The sequence below is a fragment of the Bison bison genome, unplaced genomic scaffold, assembly GCF_000754665.1.
Source record: "Bison bison bison isolate TAMUID 2011002044 unplaced genomic scaffold, Bison_UMD1.0 scf7180017864376, whole genome shotgun sequence".
Taxonomy (NCBI): domain Eukaryota; kingdom Metazoa; phylum Chordata; class Mammalia; order Artiodactyla; family Bovidae; genus Bison; species Bison bison.
Genome location: NW_011494948.1, coordinates 9,513,311 through 9,532,675, shown reverse-complemented (window position 1 = coordinate 9,532,675; position 19,365 = coordinate 9,513,311). Strand labels below are relative to the sequence as shown.

Here is a 19,365-nt window from a genome sequence, read left to right as displayed (position 1 = left end):
AGATGGTGACTGCAGCCTTGAAATTAAAAGACGCTTACTCCTTGGAAGGAAAGTTATGACCAACCTAGACAGCATATTAAAAAGCAGAGACATTACTTTGCCAACAAAGGTCCATCTAGTCAAGGCTATGGTTTTTCCTGTGGTCATGTATGGATGTGAGAGTTGGACTGTGAAGAAAGCTGAGTGCCGAAGAATTGATGCTTTTGAACTGTGGTGTTGGAGAAGACTCTTGAGAGTCCCTTGGACTGCAAGGAGATCCAACCAGTCCATTCTAAAGGAGATCAGTCCTGGGTGTTCATTGGAAGGACTGATGCTGAAGCTGAAACTCCAATACTTTGGCCACCTGATGCGAAGCTGACTCATTTGAAAGGACCCTGATGCTGGAAAAGATTGAGGGCAGGAGGAGAAGGGGACAACAGATGGTTGGATGGCATCACTGATGCAATGGACATGAGTTTGGGTGGGCTCCAGGAGTTGGTGATGGACGGGGGCCTGGCGTGTTGCGGTTCATGGGGTTGAGAAGAGTCGGACATGAGACTGAGCCACTGAACTGAATTGAAAGGAATGTTGAAATGAATGTGCAAATTCAGGCAAAACTGGCTTCTTCCCTAGTGGAGGCAGGAAGTCAATTGAAGGCTGGGACAGAATTGTTACTTGTTACTTGTTAAGTAATAAGTTCAATAGTGGAAATTTGAAGATCTGATTGTTTTTATTAAACTCTTTGTGAATTGGGCAGAATCCCAATTAGCATTTGAAAGGAGCTCCTTCAGGCTGCAGGAAAGGAAAGGTTTTTCAAAGCAGAGAGGAAACAGGGGAAAGAAGGAAGTTATTAGCCAAGAATGCATTGTTTTAGGCTAGGTTTCTCCTAAGGGGGAGTAGGAGGGGCCTTTCAGCAGATTTCCTAGTGCTGCTCAGGATATTCTAGGTTAGCTGGTTATAGGTCACATTCTTGGAGAAGATTGAAACTGATTGGTTAACTCCTGGTGAGTCTTAGCGTAAGTGACTCCATCTTGGGCCTGTTGTCTCTCTTTAAACACAGATCTGTAGACAACAGTTATTTTGCAATAATCTGGTGGAGTCTTCTTTAGATTTTGAACAATGCAGTTTTCCACCAACCACATTCTTGAGTGCATGCGTGCATGTTCAGTCGCTCAGTCACGTCCAACTCTGTGAACCCATGGACTGTAACGCACCATACTTCTCTGTCCATGGGACTTCCCAGGCAAGAATACTGGGGTGGGTTGCCATTTCCTCCTCCAGGGTATCTTCCTGATCCAGGGATGGAACCTGAGTCTCCTGCATTGGCAGGTAGATTCTTTACCACTGCATCACCTGGGAAGCCTGAAGCACATTCTTACCCCTACGTAATCAAACTAAGACAGAATAACCTCTGCTTCCGCTCATGGATAGAGATGGTGCCTATACTTGTGGGTTTTGGAGTGGTGGGGGTAATTAATCATTCATTAAGTGACTGCTATGAGCAGTCCATGCGGTCGCTAGGAGTCTGAAACGACTGAGCGACTTCACTTTCACTTTTCACTTTCATGCATTGGAGAAGGAAATGGCAACCCACTCCAGTGTTCTTGCCTGGAGAATCCCAGGGACCGGGGAGCCTGGTGGGCTGTTGTCTCTGGGGTTGCAGAGAGTCAGACACGACTGAAGTGACTTAGCAGCAGCAGCTATGAGCATTAATTGTCAATTGGTTCCATTCTTGAAACAGTCCCATGAAGTAGGTGGTAGTGTTCCCATTTTCCAGATGAGAAAGTTAAGTTTCAAGGGTTAAAGACATAAATAGTAAGTGGCAGAGTTAGAATTCTAGTCTTTTTGTCTCCAAATTATACATACCCACACACTCCCTGTGATGACTGCTACAAGTAAAAACTGTAAAAATTCTGTGTATTTTTTTTTTTCTTGATCTTTAGGTCACTATCAACTAAGGTGGATCTTAGGAGTGGCCTCGAAGAATGTGCGATTGCATTGAACTTATTTCTAAGTAACAAATTTACAGATGCCTTAGAGTTGCTTCGACCATGGTAATTAATTTACTTTTGTATAAAATATGTTTTTCATATGTTTTTGATGATTCTGTCTCTGATGTCATACTTTTCAGTTAATTTTTCTGCATTTCCATTTGAATATTTATAAGCTAATTTTGTTGAGACTTCTTTTGATTGGTTTAATATCCAGTTAACAAACCTATCTTATCACCTTTAATCATTAGAGCATTTCTGATTCTTTCTCCTGTCTTTTTCTATACTTGTTCAAATAATGTCATCTTCTTAGTTTTGTAGAGCTTCACTTGGTTTTCTTCAGTGAAATATTTTTATGGGTATTCCTCTGAACTTAAATCTGGTTGAGAAAAGTTATTTGAAATGGACATGGGAAGAACTAAAATATGCTAATCTCGGAGGCTAAAAAGAAATTCAAGATAATGAAAATATTCTTGGGACTCCTGATTTATGTGATGAATCAGTTTCATTTCAGTTAACAGCGCTTATGTGCAGGCTCAGTCGTGTCTGACTCTGCAACCCCATGGACTGTAGCTGATGAGGCTCTTCTGTCTGAGGCATTTCCTAGGCAAGAATACTGGACTGGGGTGCCGTTTCCTCCTCCAGGGGGTCTTCCCAACCCTGTGGATTGAACCTGCATCTCCTGCATTAGCAGTCAGATTCTTTACCACTGAGCTACCTGGGAAGCCCCATTTCACTGAATAGTACCTATCAATTCTGATGATGTAGCAGGAAAACCTATGCTTAGCCTTGTTCCTAGGTCTCATTGTGACCCTAGTGTCCATCTGTACAGTGTGACTAGAGCTTGACAGGAATAATTTTACCTCATGTGGAAAAGGCGATGGCACCCCACTCCAGTGCTCTTGCCTGGAAAATCCCATGGACGGAGGAGCCTGGTGGGCTGCAGTCCATGGGGTCGTGAAGAGTCAGACACGACTGAGCAACTTCCCTTTCACTTTTCACTTTCCTGCATTGGAGAAGGAAACGGCAACCTACTCCAGTGTTCTTGCCTGGAGAATCCCAGGGACGGGGGAGCCTGGTGGGCTGCAGTCCATGGGGTCGTGAAGAGTCAGACACGACTGAGCAACTTCCCTTTCACTTTCACTTTCATGCCTTCAAACACAGTCACTGACCTGGATGAAACTTAGACCTCCTATAATAATTTCAAGACGGTTACCTTGTGGGCACAGGAGCGGGACTCTTTCCTTTGAGGAGTCAGTAGGGTGGGGAGGGTGATGTGACTCTAGTCATTGACATTGATTCTTAGAAATTACAGTAAGTCCCCTACATACAGACAGATTCTGTTCTGAGAGTGTGTTCTAAGTCTAGTTTGTTCGTAGACAACTCACACAATTCTCTATATAATACTGTACTGTAATACATTTATACTTTGCACACAAATAATATATGAAAAACCAAAAAAATAAAACATTTTTAGTTTTACACTACAGTACCTTGAAAAGTAGTGGCAACCCACTCCTGTATTCTTGCCTGGAGAATCCCATGGACGGAGGAGCCTGGGGGGCTACAGTCCACGGGGTCGCAAAGAGTCGAACACGACTGAGCAACTTCACTCGCTCACTAATCTTGAAAAGTACCGTAGTACAGTTCAACAGCTGGCATCCAGGGACCGGCATCCAGTGAACAGGCAGGAAGAGTTACTGACTGGAGGAGGGAGAGGAGGTGGGCAATGCCAGAGCTAAAGGATCATCAGAGATAGGAGATGGAGGGCAAGCTGAAATTTTACTGATTCCTGATGTTGATCGAACACACATTCGAATCTTAGAAAGTTCTCAACTTAAAGATTCGTACATAGGGGACTTAAAGTAATGTGCCTACTGAGGCGGTGGTAATTCTGAGATTTAGATGAGTTGCAATTAGTTAGCAATTCAGAGGTTAGCAACAGACAACAAAATAGATGGTGAAGCCCCTGGCCTAAGGAAGTTGCCCAGTGCTGTCTCCATCCAACACTCACATTTTCTACCTTGCTGGTTGCTACCTTTTCCCCTCTGTCTTCTTTAGTCCTTCAGATCTCTGTCTGTCCTTCAGATCATCATCTATCTCTGTATCCATCTGTCTTCCTCTCTCCCTCCTTCTCTCTCTCTGCCAGTCATTCTCTCCTTATTTCCCCTCTCTTATTCTTCCTGCCTGTCTCCTGTGTTTTTTATTCAAAAAGTCTTTCTTCCTCTTCCACTGACACGCAGCTGGTCATAATATCGAATGAAATAAACAACATGATCTTATATTTAGTCTAGTTTTATATCCTCTGATCTTTCTGAATGTTTCACTGTTAAACATGTTTTTTTTTTTCCCCCACTCAAATACTCTTTTTTCCTCTTGGAAAAGCTTTTGCTTTGAAATGTGAGAATTACACAGCATTACAAATCAACTATGCATGTGTGCTGCCTGCTGAGCCCCTTCAGTCGTGTCCAACTCTTTGCGACCCCATGGACTATAACTACCAGGCTCCTCTGTCCGTGGGATTTCCCAGGCAAGAATACTGGAGTAGATTGCCATTTCCTCCTCCAGGGGATCTTCCCGACCCAGGGATGGAACCAAGTCTTCTGTGGCTCCCGCATTGCATGTGGATTCTTTACCCCCGAGCCACTGGGGAAGCCCCTGTAAATCAACTATACTTCAATACAGAATTTTTTTTTTAAAAAGGTGACATTTAAAAACTACAATTACTGATTTACATTGGGTTGCTCTTATTCCTTGCATGTTGTTTGTTTTCTTTTTTGAATCAGCAGTGCCCTCACTGTTTGGGACTAACTGCAGATTCTGAAAGGATGTTTAGACTCTTTCTGGTGGAGAAGGAATAACGTGGATTGTATTTGTTTTGCAGAGCAGCAGGCTGTTGTATATTGTATTTGAATTAAAAACAAAACCACACATTATTATTGTAAATCTTATAATTAACTAATGAACATAGCTTGAGAAGTTTTGAGGAAAGAGATAGTGAGGTTTTCACAGCCTGAGAGTCTGGGTTGTGTCATCTGTTCAGACTAAACGTCCTTAAGAATTTAAGCAGTTCTTACTGATAATATGAATCATCAAGAACTTTAATCAGGATTCCTAGATATTGAGGTGAGATTTGGTAAGAAGTCTACCATGAAGTTTTGTCTGGGCCCTTTGTGGCTGACCTGACTGATTGCCCAAATCTTGCTTCCTCATGGCCTCTACCTGGGAGAAGGGAGGGGATGGTTTTAAACAAGCCTTATCTTTCATAATTTCTGTGTCACAAAATATATTTTCAATGGCTTTTATTTTACACTTATTTCAGAGCTAAGGACTGCTTCTGTACAAGTGGGAAAAATTAGGATTGCTTAGAAGCATTTTCTAAGAAATGAGTCGGCAGGCTGCCCCCTTGTGCTCAAACAGGGAAAAGCATACGTCACTTTCTGCTTCAACCTGGCAAGTTTCCTGCTTCCTGCCTTCACTTTTACTGTTCACTTTCATGCACTGGAGAAGGAAATGGCAACCCACTCCAGTGTTCTTGCCTGGAGAATCCCAGGGACGGGGGAGCCTGGTGGGCTGCCGTCTATGGGGTCGCACAGAGTCGGACACGACTGAAGCGACTTAGCAGCAGCAGCAGCAGCAGCAGCAGCCTGGACTTGAACTGGAAAGTCCCCAGTGCTTGAGCTTTTTTGGGCGTGTCTTTCATAGTCCACGTTATTTCAGTAATTGTGGTGGAGGAGTAAAAGTCGTTACTGTGAAAGTGATGCCTTGGATGAACTAGAATTTCTTGTGGTTATTGTCAGATGAAACCTGAATTCTTTTCAGTTGAATTGAAATGCAGTCATTTCCATGTTCTTCCCAGGGCCAAGGAGAGCATGTACCATGCCTTGGGCTACAGTACCATCGTGGTGTTGCAGGCTGTCATGACCTTCGAGCAACAGGACATCCAAAACGGCATTTCTGCCATGAAGGACGCCTTACAAACCTGCCAGAAGTATGAGCTGAGTAATTAAATACTTGAGATACACCTAAAAACCTTTCTGTCTGTGTGACAAAATGGATGTACTTTGCTTCACTGAGAGCTCTGTTGGAAGTTGGCCATGGTTATGGAAAAGGACTTAGAGCATCAAAGCTTCCTGGCCTCCCGTACTTTTATGAGAGATTAAAAATATTTCCCCTAAGGAATTATCCTATGATGCTGGTGTGGCTGAGCACATGGCATCCTTACCGTACTGTTTCCTTTTTGGTATTTGAGCTACGGAAAAGTACTGAGAATTTCAGTGGGTTTAGCAGCAAGCATCTCTTGGGGTCCCCCTGGTGGACAGAATAGGTACTACATGTTGGCCTGGTACTCCAGGCCAACCAAGGAGCATTTTTTATGTGGGAAATGCTGTAAATGCAGAAGCGGGTCTTTTATTTGCCTAAATGGCCATATTTGAACAATTTTGCTTGGTGGAAATGACATGGAGTTTCAGTTTTGTGTGTATATGAAGCCTCTAGTAGAAGCCGTTAATTAGCATTGGTGAATTTTAACAGTGAAATTATGCCCTCTTGTAATTATGTCTCTAGCCCCTCAAATGAAGAGAGTTTCCAAACACTGCACTCTAACTCCATTTTTAACCAGTGGTGAAGTGACCCTTAACCACAAAAACACTGATTTTAGCCATAGAGATCAGAGAAGGGGCATGACAGAGTTAGTATTGACTGTTGGTTTAGTTTAATCACTAAGTCGTGTCCGACTCTTACGACCCCATGGACTGTACCCTGGCCAGGCTCCTCTGTGCATGGGGTTCTCCAGGCAAGAATACTGGAGTGGGTTGCCATTTCCTTCTCCAGGCATCTTCCTGACCCAGGGATTAAACCTGGGCCTCCTGCACTGCAGGCAGTTCACCAGCTGAGCTCCCAGGAAGCTCCCAGTACTGACTGTTATATGTAGGTTTGTCCACACACATAAACATGTTCAGTGAGCTTGGATTAAATGCCCACAGGGTGCCAGTGCTTGGAACTGGGTGTGCAGGTTTCAAAATGGTGATCTCTGCCCTGCAGACTTTAGGGTTTAGAATTCTGTTTCTGGTGACCCTTTGTTGTGATTACGGCTGAAATGGATATGAAATGAAAATGTGCTTGATTTATTACTTTTTTCTTTCTACTTCTCATCTCTTCTACGTATTCTGTGCAGATACAGGAAGAAATGCACAGTTGTAGAGTCTTTCTCAAGTCTTCTTTCAAGAGGATCTTTGGAACAGCTGACTGAAGGTAAGGGGCATTTAAAGATTGGGTATTTTCCTTTCTTTGAAAAATTAAAGCATGGTTATGCTCATAAAATTCAACATTGAAGTGAATAAGATAAGTAAATGGAATGTCTTTTCCTCCTCCCCATCATTACTCACCCTCCAGAAGTAACCGCTGTTAGCAGTTGGTTTTCATGCCTTGCACACTCTTCTCTGTACATATACAAATATATGCAGAACATAGACATAGGATTTTTATAGTAATTCATTATTATTCATTTTTTTGCAAGTGTAGAAACATGTGATACATGTGCTACAGTGTGATTTTTTGGCATTGACTTTTTCCAGGTCAACACATATAAATTGTACTTCATTCTACTTAATAGCCATGTAGCATTCATTAGGACAAATACCATAAATTAGTTTTTCTGTATCGAAGGACAGTTATATTGGTTTTTTTCGCTATTAAAAATAATGCTGTCCGAAAATTCTTGTACCTATAACTTCATGCATTTTTGCTAGTATTTCATAGGATAGTTTGCTAAAAGTGGAGTTACTGGGTCTGAGGGTTTGAAAATAGAAAACATTTATAGATCTCACCAATTTTTCTCTGAAGAATTAGGTCAGTTTATAGTCTTCTCATCCATGTGTGAGAGTTTCTGTTTTTCTATAAGCTATTCATTTTTTTCTCAAGGTCAGTAATTTTGATACCTTTAAAATAATGATGATGTTTTACAGTATAGAAACTGTTTGGTTTGTAAACATTTAGGACTACTAGAATTCAGGAATGTCCTAAATGTTCACATTTCGGACTATTAGAATCCAGCATATCTTCAGCATGTTGATCAGATGGCTGGGAGAAATTGACTCCTTTTGCTGTTTCCTTGATGTTCCCACAGAGATTAGGGCAGAAGTTCCATGAGTCCTGTCATATTAGCATTATGCTCTAGTCAGAATGGTTTATAAGAAAGGAGCATTGCAGTACTGTAGCAGAGAAAACGTCCTTCAAATGTGGCCAGTGTCTAACAGAGCCTCTGTCATCTGAGGAGCGCTTGTGCCTGTGTTATCACTGTCAGACTAGTTCTCTGGAGGAGGTAACACGAAATTGTCAAAGAAGCCAGTTAAGGCAAGAGCAATTCTGGATAATGCGGTCCATCGTTCCTAGTGGTCGAGTCTGTGCTAGACACAGTTTTTAGTGTGTTTCACTGTAAAGTTTTCTTTGCTTTGTTAGAAGATTATTATCAACTTGCTGTGGACTTTGGAAAACGTGGGCTTATTATGTGTGTGTGTGTGTGTGCGCGCGCTCAGTCATCTCCAACTCTTTGTGACCCTGTGGACTGTAGTCTGCCAGGCTCCTCTGTCCTTGGGATTCTCCAGGCAAGATTACTGGAGTTAGTTGCCATTTCCTCCTCCAGGGCATCTTCTTGACCTAGGGATCGAACCCATGTCTCCTGTGTCTCCTGCATTGGCAGGCAGATTCTTTACTGCTGAGCCACCGGGGAGGCCCACCCTGTGTAACCTCCTTTTTATAGACTAGAAACTGAGGATCACGGGGATTAGACAAATGGTCCAAGGTTACCGCCTAGCAGAGCCGTGTGCAGACCTGACCTGCCTTTCCCTAAGCCGCAGTTGTTTCCCCTGTTCCCCGCAACTTCTGCAGGTGGGTAGAAACATGTGGGTGAAGGAAATGGTAAATTATTTCTGTGTTAGACATCTTAAAAATAGGTGGTACTGTGTTCTTATGTCTTTATTCTGTCTTTGGGCATGGCATGGGAAGTATTAAAAAGTAAACAGTAATAAGATACCACTACACAGTGTCCAGGAGATGGTGAGGGACAGGGAGACCTGGCCTGCTGCAGTCCATGGGGTCGTAAAGAGTCAGACACGACTGAGTGACTCAACAACAACAACGCAGTGTCCAAAATCCAGAACACAGAGACCAGCAAGTGTCGGTGAGGATGTGGAGGGACAGGAACACTCATTCGTGGCTGGTCAGAGTGCAAAATGGTGCAGCCACTTTGCAAGATAGTATGACAGTTTCTTATAAAACTAACAGCTGAAAACTTGTGTTGACACAAAAATCTGCAAAGAAATATTTATGGCAGCTTTATTCAGCATTGCCAAAACTTGACCTTCACTAGGTGAATGGATGAAGTATGGTACATCCAGACAGAAAAATATTATTCAGTGCTACAAAGAAATGAGCTATCAAGCCATGAAAAGATTCGGGGGAACCTTAAATGCATATTCCTAAGGGAAAGACACCCATCTGAAAAAGGCTACCTACTGTATGATTCTAAGTATATAAGATTCTTGGAAAGGTTGAACTGTGGAGACAGTAAAAAGATCAGTCGTTGTCAGGGGATGGGGTGGAGGGATGATTAGGTGGAATACAGAGAGAGATTTTTAGGGCAGTGAAATCATGATGGTTAAATACATGTCATTATACGTTTGTCCAGACCCACAGAATGTATCCCAGCAAGGGTGGGTCCTAGTGAGCACTATGGCAGAATTATGATATGTTAGTGGAGATGCACCAGTTGTAACAAACGTGCCCTTGGGAGAGCATGTTGATCATAGGTGAGTTTGTGCATGTTGGGGGAAGCCAGGGAGCAAGGGATATATGGGAAATCTCTCTACCGTTCCCTCAATTTTCCTGTGAACCTAAAACTGCTCAAAAAAAATAAGATCCTAATTTAAAAATTATGAAAATACATCAGCCTGTGACTTTATTCTGAAATAAGGTTTATTTAGACTTCCATGTCTGAAAGCATGCTTAGCTAACACTTCACTGCATAATGAAGATATTCCCTTCAGTGAACTAAGGAATTTATAATTAAGAGATGTGCTGGTAGGTACCTACTTGTAAATGCCAAATGCCTAATTTTGAAAGCTAAGGGCTGCCCAATATAAATCAATCCGAGTGAAGAGATAAGACTTTTATAAATTAAGTTGCATTTATTCCTAATGAATTTGGCTGTCACTGCAATCCAAACAGACTTTGTGTTCAAGGGAGCATGTCAAAACATCGTAGATTTAGTGTGCAATTTGTTTTCCCTATAGGTAATTTCCATTTCTATCCTTGAGTGGCTCGTGGTTTGTAGGAGTAAGGATATTTAATTAAACTTTTTGTGGATTGAAGATAGGGCACAACCATTCTTCTCATGGCTGGCATATTAAATGGCTTTCAAATTGTCTTTAAAAACACATGTTTGTATACAGTTCTTAGAATGTAAGAGGGATTTAATTCAAAGAGTCATTATACATAGAAAATACAGTTCAAACTTTCTTGCCTTTTATCTCTGCCTTCCTGTTATGTCCTTTATGCTTCTCTTTGATTTGTCCATCTTTAGCTTAACTCTGATCCATCTACCCCTCTGCTCAGATCTCTGCAAGGTCTCACCATTGATGCCAGAATGTTGGCTCCCTGTCCACCAACGCCAAATAGAAATACAGAGACAGAATTCGGAGGAAAAAAATAAAGAGGAGCTTTATTCTTAGCCAGTCAAAGGGGAAACACGGTAGGCTAGTGCCTTAAGAACCGTGCCCCATTTCCTCAGAAATAAGGAGAGGTTTTATATCCTAAGGAAAGTCTTGCATTGTTTTTTTTTTTTGCAAAATTTCAAAATGGCCACAGATGGCATCAGGTAACTCAGTAACTGGAGTTGGTCTTTTCAGAAGTTATAAGCCTGTGACCTCCTTTCTGAAAGGAAGAATGCTACAGGGGTGTGTGCGGGGGAAGAATGCCAGGTGCAGAGTAGAATTCATAATACATATGGAGTCAGAGAGTAATTAGCTTTATTTAGCTTTGTAAAAGGACCAGTCTGGCCACAAGTGTTTGTTAGTAGTAGTATCTAGACAGTAACCAAAACTGCTTAACTCATTCGGGCCTGTTTATGTTTTTCCCCAGCCTGTTCATTGTTTCCTTGTTTTCCTTGTTTATCAGAAAAGTCTCGTTTTTATTTAAGAAAGGTCTCATTTCTGTTTTTGCTGCAATACCATTGCCTGCTGAATGAAGCCCAGACGCGGATATTCAACGTCATCCATCATTTAGCCCCGACTTCCTTTCCGAGGTCATCCATCATTTAGCCCCGACTTCCTTTCCAAGGTCATCCATCATTTAGCCCCGACTTCCTTTCCAGGTTCACAGACCACGCCTCCCTGTGCGCACCCTGTACTTCAGCCGGAGGCGCGCCATCGGCCAAGCCACGCAGGGCTCTGCGCTCCGCCTCTCTGCTGAGCTGGTTCTCGCCCAGCGGCAACTTCACCACCTCAACACATGCCCCAAGCCAGCCATCTGGGTTACTAAGCAGGCTTCCAAAGGGAATAGTTACCGAAAGTTCCTACTTTGTTACAAGTTTCCCTGGGAAAGGATGTTCAAATGACTCTGTAAAAGTTACCTGTTTTTCTCCCACTGAACCCACTGAGAAAATCCAGGGGGCACCCTTTAAAGTGAGGCGTTCTGAAGGATGGAGACCCTGGCTGTTAATGCTGCCAGAACGTGCGCTGTCCGCAGCTCCTCGAATTTGGCCTGTTGTGGGTTTGGCTCCCTCTCACACGTGCTGTTGGAAGATCTTCATTGCGTTGTTGCTTCTTTGTCAATCAGCCTTTGGAACATGAGCATGGCAGGAAGATGAACCAGTTTGTGAGAACAAAGTGTGTGTGTGTGTGTGTGTGTGTGTGTGTGTGTGTGTGTGTGTGTTGAGGGGAGGTGTCCTGTGTGTTTAAGTGAAAGAAAGAAGGCACTAGGTCTTATCCAGTTAGATCCAACACCATTTCATCAACATGGAAATATCCCATTTTTCAGTTACTTGCATCACTTAAAAATGTGCTACTTTTTGAAGTTTTGTCAAAAAGCATGACATGGGCCAAGGGGAGTAATCTTAGTGGAAGTAGCTGATGCATATTGAGGGCTTACTCTGCACAGTGACTACAGGCAGCACTTGAATTCTTTAGCTTTGAAATAGAGATGTCATTAGCTGGACTTAAAGAATGAGGAGCCCAGCAGAGGGAGGAAGGGTAGCTTGCTTAAGGTTCTGTAACTAGTATGTGGCAGGGCCTTTGCTAAAATCCAGGCTGTTAATTACCCCAACCCCAAAGCTCATTTACTTAAATAACACACTAGTTTGTATCCTATGGATAAAACAGTAAATTGCTGATTTTGTTTATACAAAAAAAAAAAAAAAGCAAAGATTCCTCCCTCCCCAGTCTCTACAGGTATCATGAACTATTTAGGAAGATAGGCCACACGTCTGTGTGTCCAGGGGATATAGACATAGTTTTATGTAGCCCTCTTGTGAGTGCCTTGTTCCTGCGCTAGATACCTCAGTGATCCAAGTAGCCTCCAACTGAGACTTCTGTGGTGGCCCAGTGGTTAAGACTCCATGCTTCCAGTGCAGCGGGTGTGGGTACGATCCTTGGTCAGCAAACTAAGACCCTACGTGTAGCGCAGCTGAAAACAGACACACATACCCACATGCACACACGCACAAAGCAAATACCCGCAAACTGTGCTAGTGCTAACTTTTTTACATCAAGTCTTCCCTGAATGAGGACTCATGAGTTGGACATGCAAGCTGGTTCTTTTTCCTAGAATCCTCAGGAATTACTGCTTTCTCTTCAAGTTGGTAGTGTGCCTAACCATTGTCGTGACCATCATGCCTTCATAATATTTTTGATGTTAGAATTAGTATATTCAGGTTAATTTTTCAATCCATCCCAGTGGTAGACTTGAAGTTTCCCATTAAGTTAAAAAAAACGAGTGGTTTTCTTTTTTCCCAAAAAGTGCTTTTCCATTTTGGTTTCCTCCTGTGAGCTGAGTTTGGATCTCTGACACCAAGGGCCTGACTCTTGGCAGTTATATGTGAATCGAGCCAAAGATGACTTCCCCAAAGCATTTCACACATTCTGGAAAAATCTTGCTGAGGCCTTGAGAGCTGAGGTCATCATTCCACTTCTATGCAATCACGAAGCAACCTAGGTTTTTATGTCTCCTCTGGGCTGATTTATCTGTCTTTTCTAAATATCTCAGAGCAATTACTGTGGGTGTGGGATTTTCCTTAATACACTTTTATTTGTTTTTAATAGAGGAAATGCATGCTGAAATCTGTTATGCCGAGTGCCTCCTACAGAAAGCAGCCCTCACGTTTGTGCAGGTAACGAACATTTGGCTTAGCATCAGTGTCACCCGGGGAGCCTGCTAAGTATGACAAAGAAAAAGATGCGGCTCATTCTGTGTCTTCAGTTCTTTCCACTTAGAGTTATAATGAAAGCTGTTTGTTATTGCTCGTAAACTTTGGCTGAAAGAAGAGTCTGGGGGATCTTTTTTTCCTACTCAAATGCACCTAAAAGACGCTGTTTTGAAATTCAGTCTGTTGGGAACCACTGCCTTTTAAAGAAGCTGTTTTGCACCTACCACACCTAATCTCAGGATGCTTCTCTGTGTGAGAATTGTGAGGTTACGCCTCTGCGAGCTTGCTAATGGTGGAGGGCTGCACACAGGGGTGACTGGCTTCAGCACCTTTGGCTGTTCCCTTCTTGCGCCAGATGCTTCAGCAAAGCTCGTTTATGCATGTAGACCTCAGATTTTATTTCCCTGCTATTTGTATTCTCATCCCCTTTTATTTCTTCTTTTGGAAGAGCAGTTGAAAGAAGTCACTAAACAAAACAATGACTGTTTTTCTCAGGGGCATTTAAATTTCACCTCTAGGATTTCTTATCACCAGTAACTGGCCTGTCATCGTAGCTTCCAGTTCTTCTAAAAAAAAAATACGAATTTTAACAGGTGGCCACACAGGTGGCAGTGATGGATACAGTGGGGTAGAAGTGGGGTGGAGATGGTAAGGGGGCAGAAATGCAACTGTAAGATGGAGAAAGTCTTCCTTGATTTCAATGCTTTACATCGAACTGAGAGTGCTTTTCTCTTTTTCTGGAGGTTGACTGACGTGATAGGTTGGAGTCTGGTTAAGGAAAATTAAATCAATCTGGTCTATGACCCTGTTTCCTAAAACTCTACATATTATCATGCCTGAAGCAGTCTCACTGCCTTAGTATACATAAGGCTAGTCACAGAGGCCCTCAGTTTTTTGTGTGTGTGTTTTTTTAATGCGTTTTTCAAATGGGAATTTGACAGTAAAATCTTTGATTCAAAGGGTTTTTAAAAAAATGTTTAGGGGCTTGTAACTCAACATCTGGGGATACCCACGGCTCTTCCCTCTTCCTCATGCCTCCATATCCAGTCAGGCTCATGATTATGCTGTTTTACCTTTTGAAGGTTAATCAGCCCTAGCTCTTCTTCTTTATTCTGACCATAATTGTTCTAGTGAGGGGCTCATCAGCGCCTCCCCAGACTTCATGGCAACCTGGGGACCCTTGGTCTGTAGTTTCCCTTCCCTCCAGCTCACTCTCCATTGTGCAATTGTACACCCACTCCAAGGGGAGCATCTCGCCTGCTCATGTCTCGGCTTCAGCGTTTAGTAGCCCTCATTGACGATGGCAGTGGTTCTGCGTCAGAATATCACAAATGGGGAAGGCTTTTTAAAACTCAACTGGCATCTCTCCCAGTTCCCTACTCCCTTCTTACCGACATCCTCGCCTGCTGGTGGCGTACTTGAGTGGGAAAGTACAAGTAGCTTTCTTACTCCTCGGTCATTCCCTTCTTTGAAATAGATTTCTGTAGCAGTGCTGTGTTATATAAGCGCAGATGCCCAAGCCAAGCACACCGTGATCTTTAATGCTTTCTTGCTTTCCCCTGAAAGGTTTTTTCTTTTGGCTTGCAAAGTTCATATCTGCCTTCTTTTCCTTCATCTGGTTATTTTTTTTTCTTTTTTTTTTTAACGCTGCAAGCACTGATGCTTCCAGGAAGCTTTTTGGACCTCTTCACATCCCAGGCCACCTTGGTGCTGTTGTGGCAACCTGTGCATGTCTCCGTCCGTGTGTGCATGTCTCCATCCCTTAGCATATTGTGTTTGCTTTTGTCTCGTTTTGCAATTAGGTGCCTGCTGTAAAATAGGCATTCCGCAAATGTTTGGGGAATTAAATATTCTTATTTGAAGCAGATTTTATTCCAATTTAAGAAATTCTTTCCTGGACACTATTGGAACTTGTGTAACTGTAAGCTACCTTCAAATCAGAAAATGGGCATTTAAATTGCATAGTGAATTTTATATTTATTGATTCTTTTAATAATTTAAGTATTAAGTATTTAAGTGATGAAATTAACAAACTAAAGTCAGTTTTTCTCTGGCTTCGGAAGGATGCTCAAGTGCACAGGAAAATACCAGAGCATGTTTCTGTTATTAATGGGTTAGAAAAGCATTCTCCATTAGCACCATCTATTAGAGTAGCATTTTTAAAGCAGTTATTTTATATACTTTATTAAGAGACTCTTAGAATCCTAGAATGCTCACCCTAAAAATGTCACTCATTTAGACCAATTGCCTCAGTTGCATGGTTGATGACCATCAGGCAAGGAGAACAAACAAAATTCCCAAGCAAAATTTCATGCTAGTGATAACAAATTTAGAATCCAGATCAGTTATTTTTGGTCTGGAAATGTATACAAATGAAATTCACAATTCTAAATAGATGGCCTGCTAAAGTACCCCCTAATGAAGAACCATAATCCTGTTACTTGGAGTATGACAGCCAGGAAAATCCTTGGAGCAGCCATTTTGAACTCCATTGAACCTAAAAGAAAATTGCTCAGTAGTTGATGTTTATCAAAGTAGGTTTGGACTAACTCTGCTGCTGCTAAGTTGCTTCAGTCGTGTCCGACTCTGTGCGACCCCATAGACCGCAGCCCACCAGGCTCCCCCATCCCTGGGATTCTCCAGGCAAGAACACTGGGGTGGGTTGCCATTTCCTTCTCCAGTGCATGAAAGTGAAAAGTGAAAGTGAAGTCACTGAGTTGTGTCCAACTCTCAGAGACCCCAGGGACTGCAGCCTACCAGGCTCCTCCATCCATGGGATTTTCCAGGCAAGAGTACTGGAGTGGGGTGCCATTGGACTAACTCTATGGCCCCTAATTGGTGAGGATTACTTTCTTTGTTACATCCTTAAAGTTCCGCAAGGATTTACAAATTGTTTCCTTTTTTTGTCCTCTAAGACGGAAGAAAGATGACAAAAAAGGCATTTCATATGTAAAGCAAGAAGAATATTTTAATTTAAAATCATGTCCTCAAAAGATACAGTGTTTTGTTCTAATCATGCAGCTACACAGCTGTGGGACAGTCTAAGAATCATTTGCTAAATGATCTAATTATGTAATTGAATTGTTTTCAGGATGAAAATATGATCAACTTCATCAAAGGTGGACTCAAAATTAGAACAAGTTACCAAATATATAAGTAAGTTAAAAATTAAGATTGATGAAAAATCTTATGACAAGGTTTGTACCTTTATGACCACCTTCCTGTGGTTTTTAAATAATTCTTGTATTATATACCACTATGTACTTTAAAGTTTTTTAATAAGTGTGACTAGATTTTTAAAATTTAGTGTTGGTAAAAATGCACTTGAATTTTGACTGCGTGTGTATTCAGTGCTAAAGGACAACAGAATAGACAACAGAATAAATGGAGTTTTAGGAGAAAAATAGCTGGAAAGTACTTACATAATTTCTGATTAGATAATCTTAGTTTCTCTCTCCTAAAAACCATTTGTAAATTTGAAATGGTAGGTATAGATAGGTATGTCTTTGGTTCAGACTCTGAAACAACACTGTCCCTTTGCATTTCTGCAGTGATGCAGATGTCAGCTAGAGGGGACCGTAGTGTCCTTCACGTATCTTCGGGGTCCTTACTTGTGTTTATCTGGTTGTCCTATCTTTTACTCACAGTGTTAAAAATCTTCAGCTTTGATTCTGGAGTCATCCATTCCTCCCTTTAGTTCTGCCACTCTTTGCTTGTATTTAGAACCTTTGTTATTGGACTTATATATTTTTAAATTGTTTTATCTCCTAATAAAGTAACCTGTTTTGATCATTATAAAATGTTCCTATGTAACTCCTTATAATATTCCTTGTCTTGAAATCTGTTTTGTCTGATATTAATAAAGCTATTCATGCTTTTTTGTAATTAGTGTTTGCGTGGCATATATTCTTTTGCTTTAAATCTAGCTTTGTTTTTATATTTAAATTATATTTTTTTGGTAAATACGTTTAATTGGGTCTTACTTTTTTATTCAGTACAACAGTTAATATGTTTGCACTTGTGACTGCCATTTTGCTTTTTTTTTCTTTGCCTTGTTTGTCCCCCCTCCTTATTTTTCTGCCTTCTTTTGCTTTAATTAAATATATATATATATATTCCAGTAGAATCCCTCTATTATTTTCTTAGCTATAGCCCTTTTAATTTTTCTTAAGTGTTTGCTATAATGATTATCATAGCCTTCTTAATTTACCATAGTCAAGTTAGAGTTAATATTGTACTGTTGCACATAAAATAGAAGAAACTTACAAAAGTGTAGTTTTACTTACCACCTTTTGTCTTTTATACTATTCTTATGGTAGTACATTTATGTGTATTATAAACCCCATAATGTGGTGTCTAACCTTTGCTTTAACAGTTTTATGTCATAGTCCCCACTGTTAATCCAATATTTGCCATTTTTTATGTTCTTCATTCATTCCTGTCTATTTCAGAATGAAGCATTTCTTTTAGAATTTCTTATAGTTCATATCCACTTTCAACGACTCTATTTTATTTATCTGAAAATGTCTTTCTCTTTTGCCTTCATTTTTGAAGGCTGTTTTTGCTCAGTAGAGTATTTTTGAGTTACAAGATTTTCCTTTTTTCTTTTCTTCTTTCACTCCTTAAAAACTATCAGTTGTTGTATTGGGTTGGCCAAAAGGTCATTTGGGTTTTTCTGTATGAGTTTCTTACGGAGAAAGCTGAGTTAACTTTTTGGCCAACCCAATATGATGGTCTCTATTGTTTCTGATCACAAGTCAGCTGTTATTTTTTGTTATTATTCCCCTGTCTGTAATGTGTCATTTCTTCTGGATGCTTTGAAGGCTCATATCTTTGACTGATGTGCTTAAGTGTGGCCTTGGGGAACCATGTAGCTATTATTTCTTCAAATATCTTTTCTCTGCTACGTTCTCACTCTTCTTCTGAGACTCCCATTACATGTCAGCCTGATTTTGTTCAGTAGGTCGCTGAAAATTCTTTTTTTTCAGATTAGATATTATCTCAGTATTTGGGTTGTCTTGGGGTCAATATCTACTGCCTGCTTTTTCTCTTGACTATATGTCATGTTTTTCTGTTTTCAATTCAGTAAATTTTTGATTGTATACTGGATAGTGATTCATTGCAAAGACTTTAGGTTCTGTTACCTTTCTCAGAAGAATGCTGACTTTTGTTCTGGGAAGCATTTAACTTGACTAGACTTAGAGTCCATACTCTTAATCTCTGCTAGTGGGCGACATCTGAGATCATGATTCCATCATTTCTTTTCTCTTGTTTCTGCCTTTCTTTGGAGCTTCACCAGTTCTCACATAGTTCATGAGTCAACAAAGAATTTGAGTTGAGTTTTAACACTGATTTTGGCATTTCCATCCTATGTGGTTCATCCCTATCTGAAAATTTCCCCAGTACCGTACAGCCGTTCTGGCAGATTTGAACTCTGTACTCTTTTTTTAAGCCAATAAGACTATACCTTTCTGTGTAAGTTGTAGGCACCCCATGCTGAGTGTACTGGGGAGTACTTTCAAGTGACTAGTCATGTAAACATAAAGTCTCTTTAAAAGTTGTTCCCTTCTTTCAAAGTTTAACTCTTCTCTAGCTTCCCACTGCTTTTTTTTTTTTTTTTTTGGCATCTGGTCCTATCACTTCATGGCAAATAGATGTGGAAATAGTGGCAGACTTTATTTTTTTGGGCTCCAAAATCACTGCAGATAGTGATTGCAGCCATGAAATTAAAAGATGCTTACTCCTTGGAAGGAAAGTTATGACCAACCTAGATAGCATATTCAAAAGCAGAGACATTACTTTGCTAACAAAGGTCCGTCTAGTCAAGGCTATGGTTTTTCCAGTAGAATGTGAGAGTTGGACTGTGAAGAAAGCTGAGTGTCAAAGAATTGATGCTTTTGAACTGTGGTGTTGGAGAAGACTCTTGAGAGTCCCTTGGACTGCAAGGAGATCCAACCAGTCCATTCTAAAGGAGAT

The 19,365-nt window shown here is 41.1% G+C and overlaps 1 protein-coding gene across 1 annotated transcript in view; it reads left to right on the top strand.

Moving 5' to 3' along the window:
* TTC39B (tetratricopeptide repeat domain 39B) overlaps positions 1-19,365 on the top strand; it is a 153,429-nt gene that overhangs the window by 94,205 nt on the left and 39,859 nt on the right. Inside the window, 5 exon segments of the mRNA XM_010857028.1 lie at positions 1,923-2,033; positions 5,830-5,961; positions 7,147-7,223; positions 13,286-13,353; positions 16,481-16,545. Of these exon segments, the coding sequence (XP_010855330.1) occupies positions 1,923-2,033; positions 5,830-5,961; positions 7,147-7,223; positions 13,286-13,353; positions 16,481-16,545 (453 nt within the window).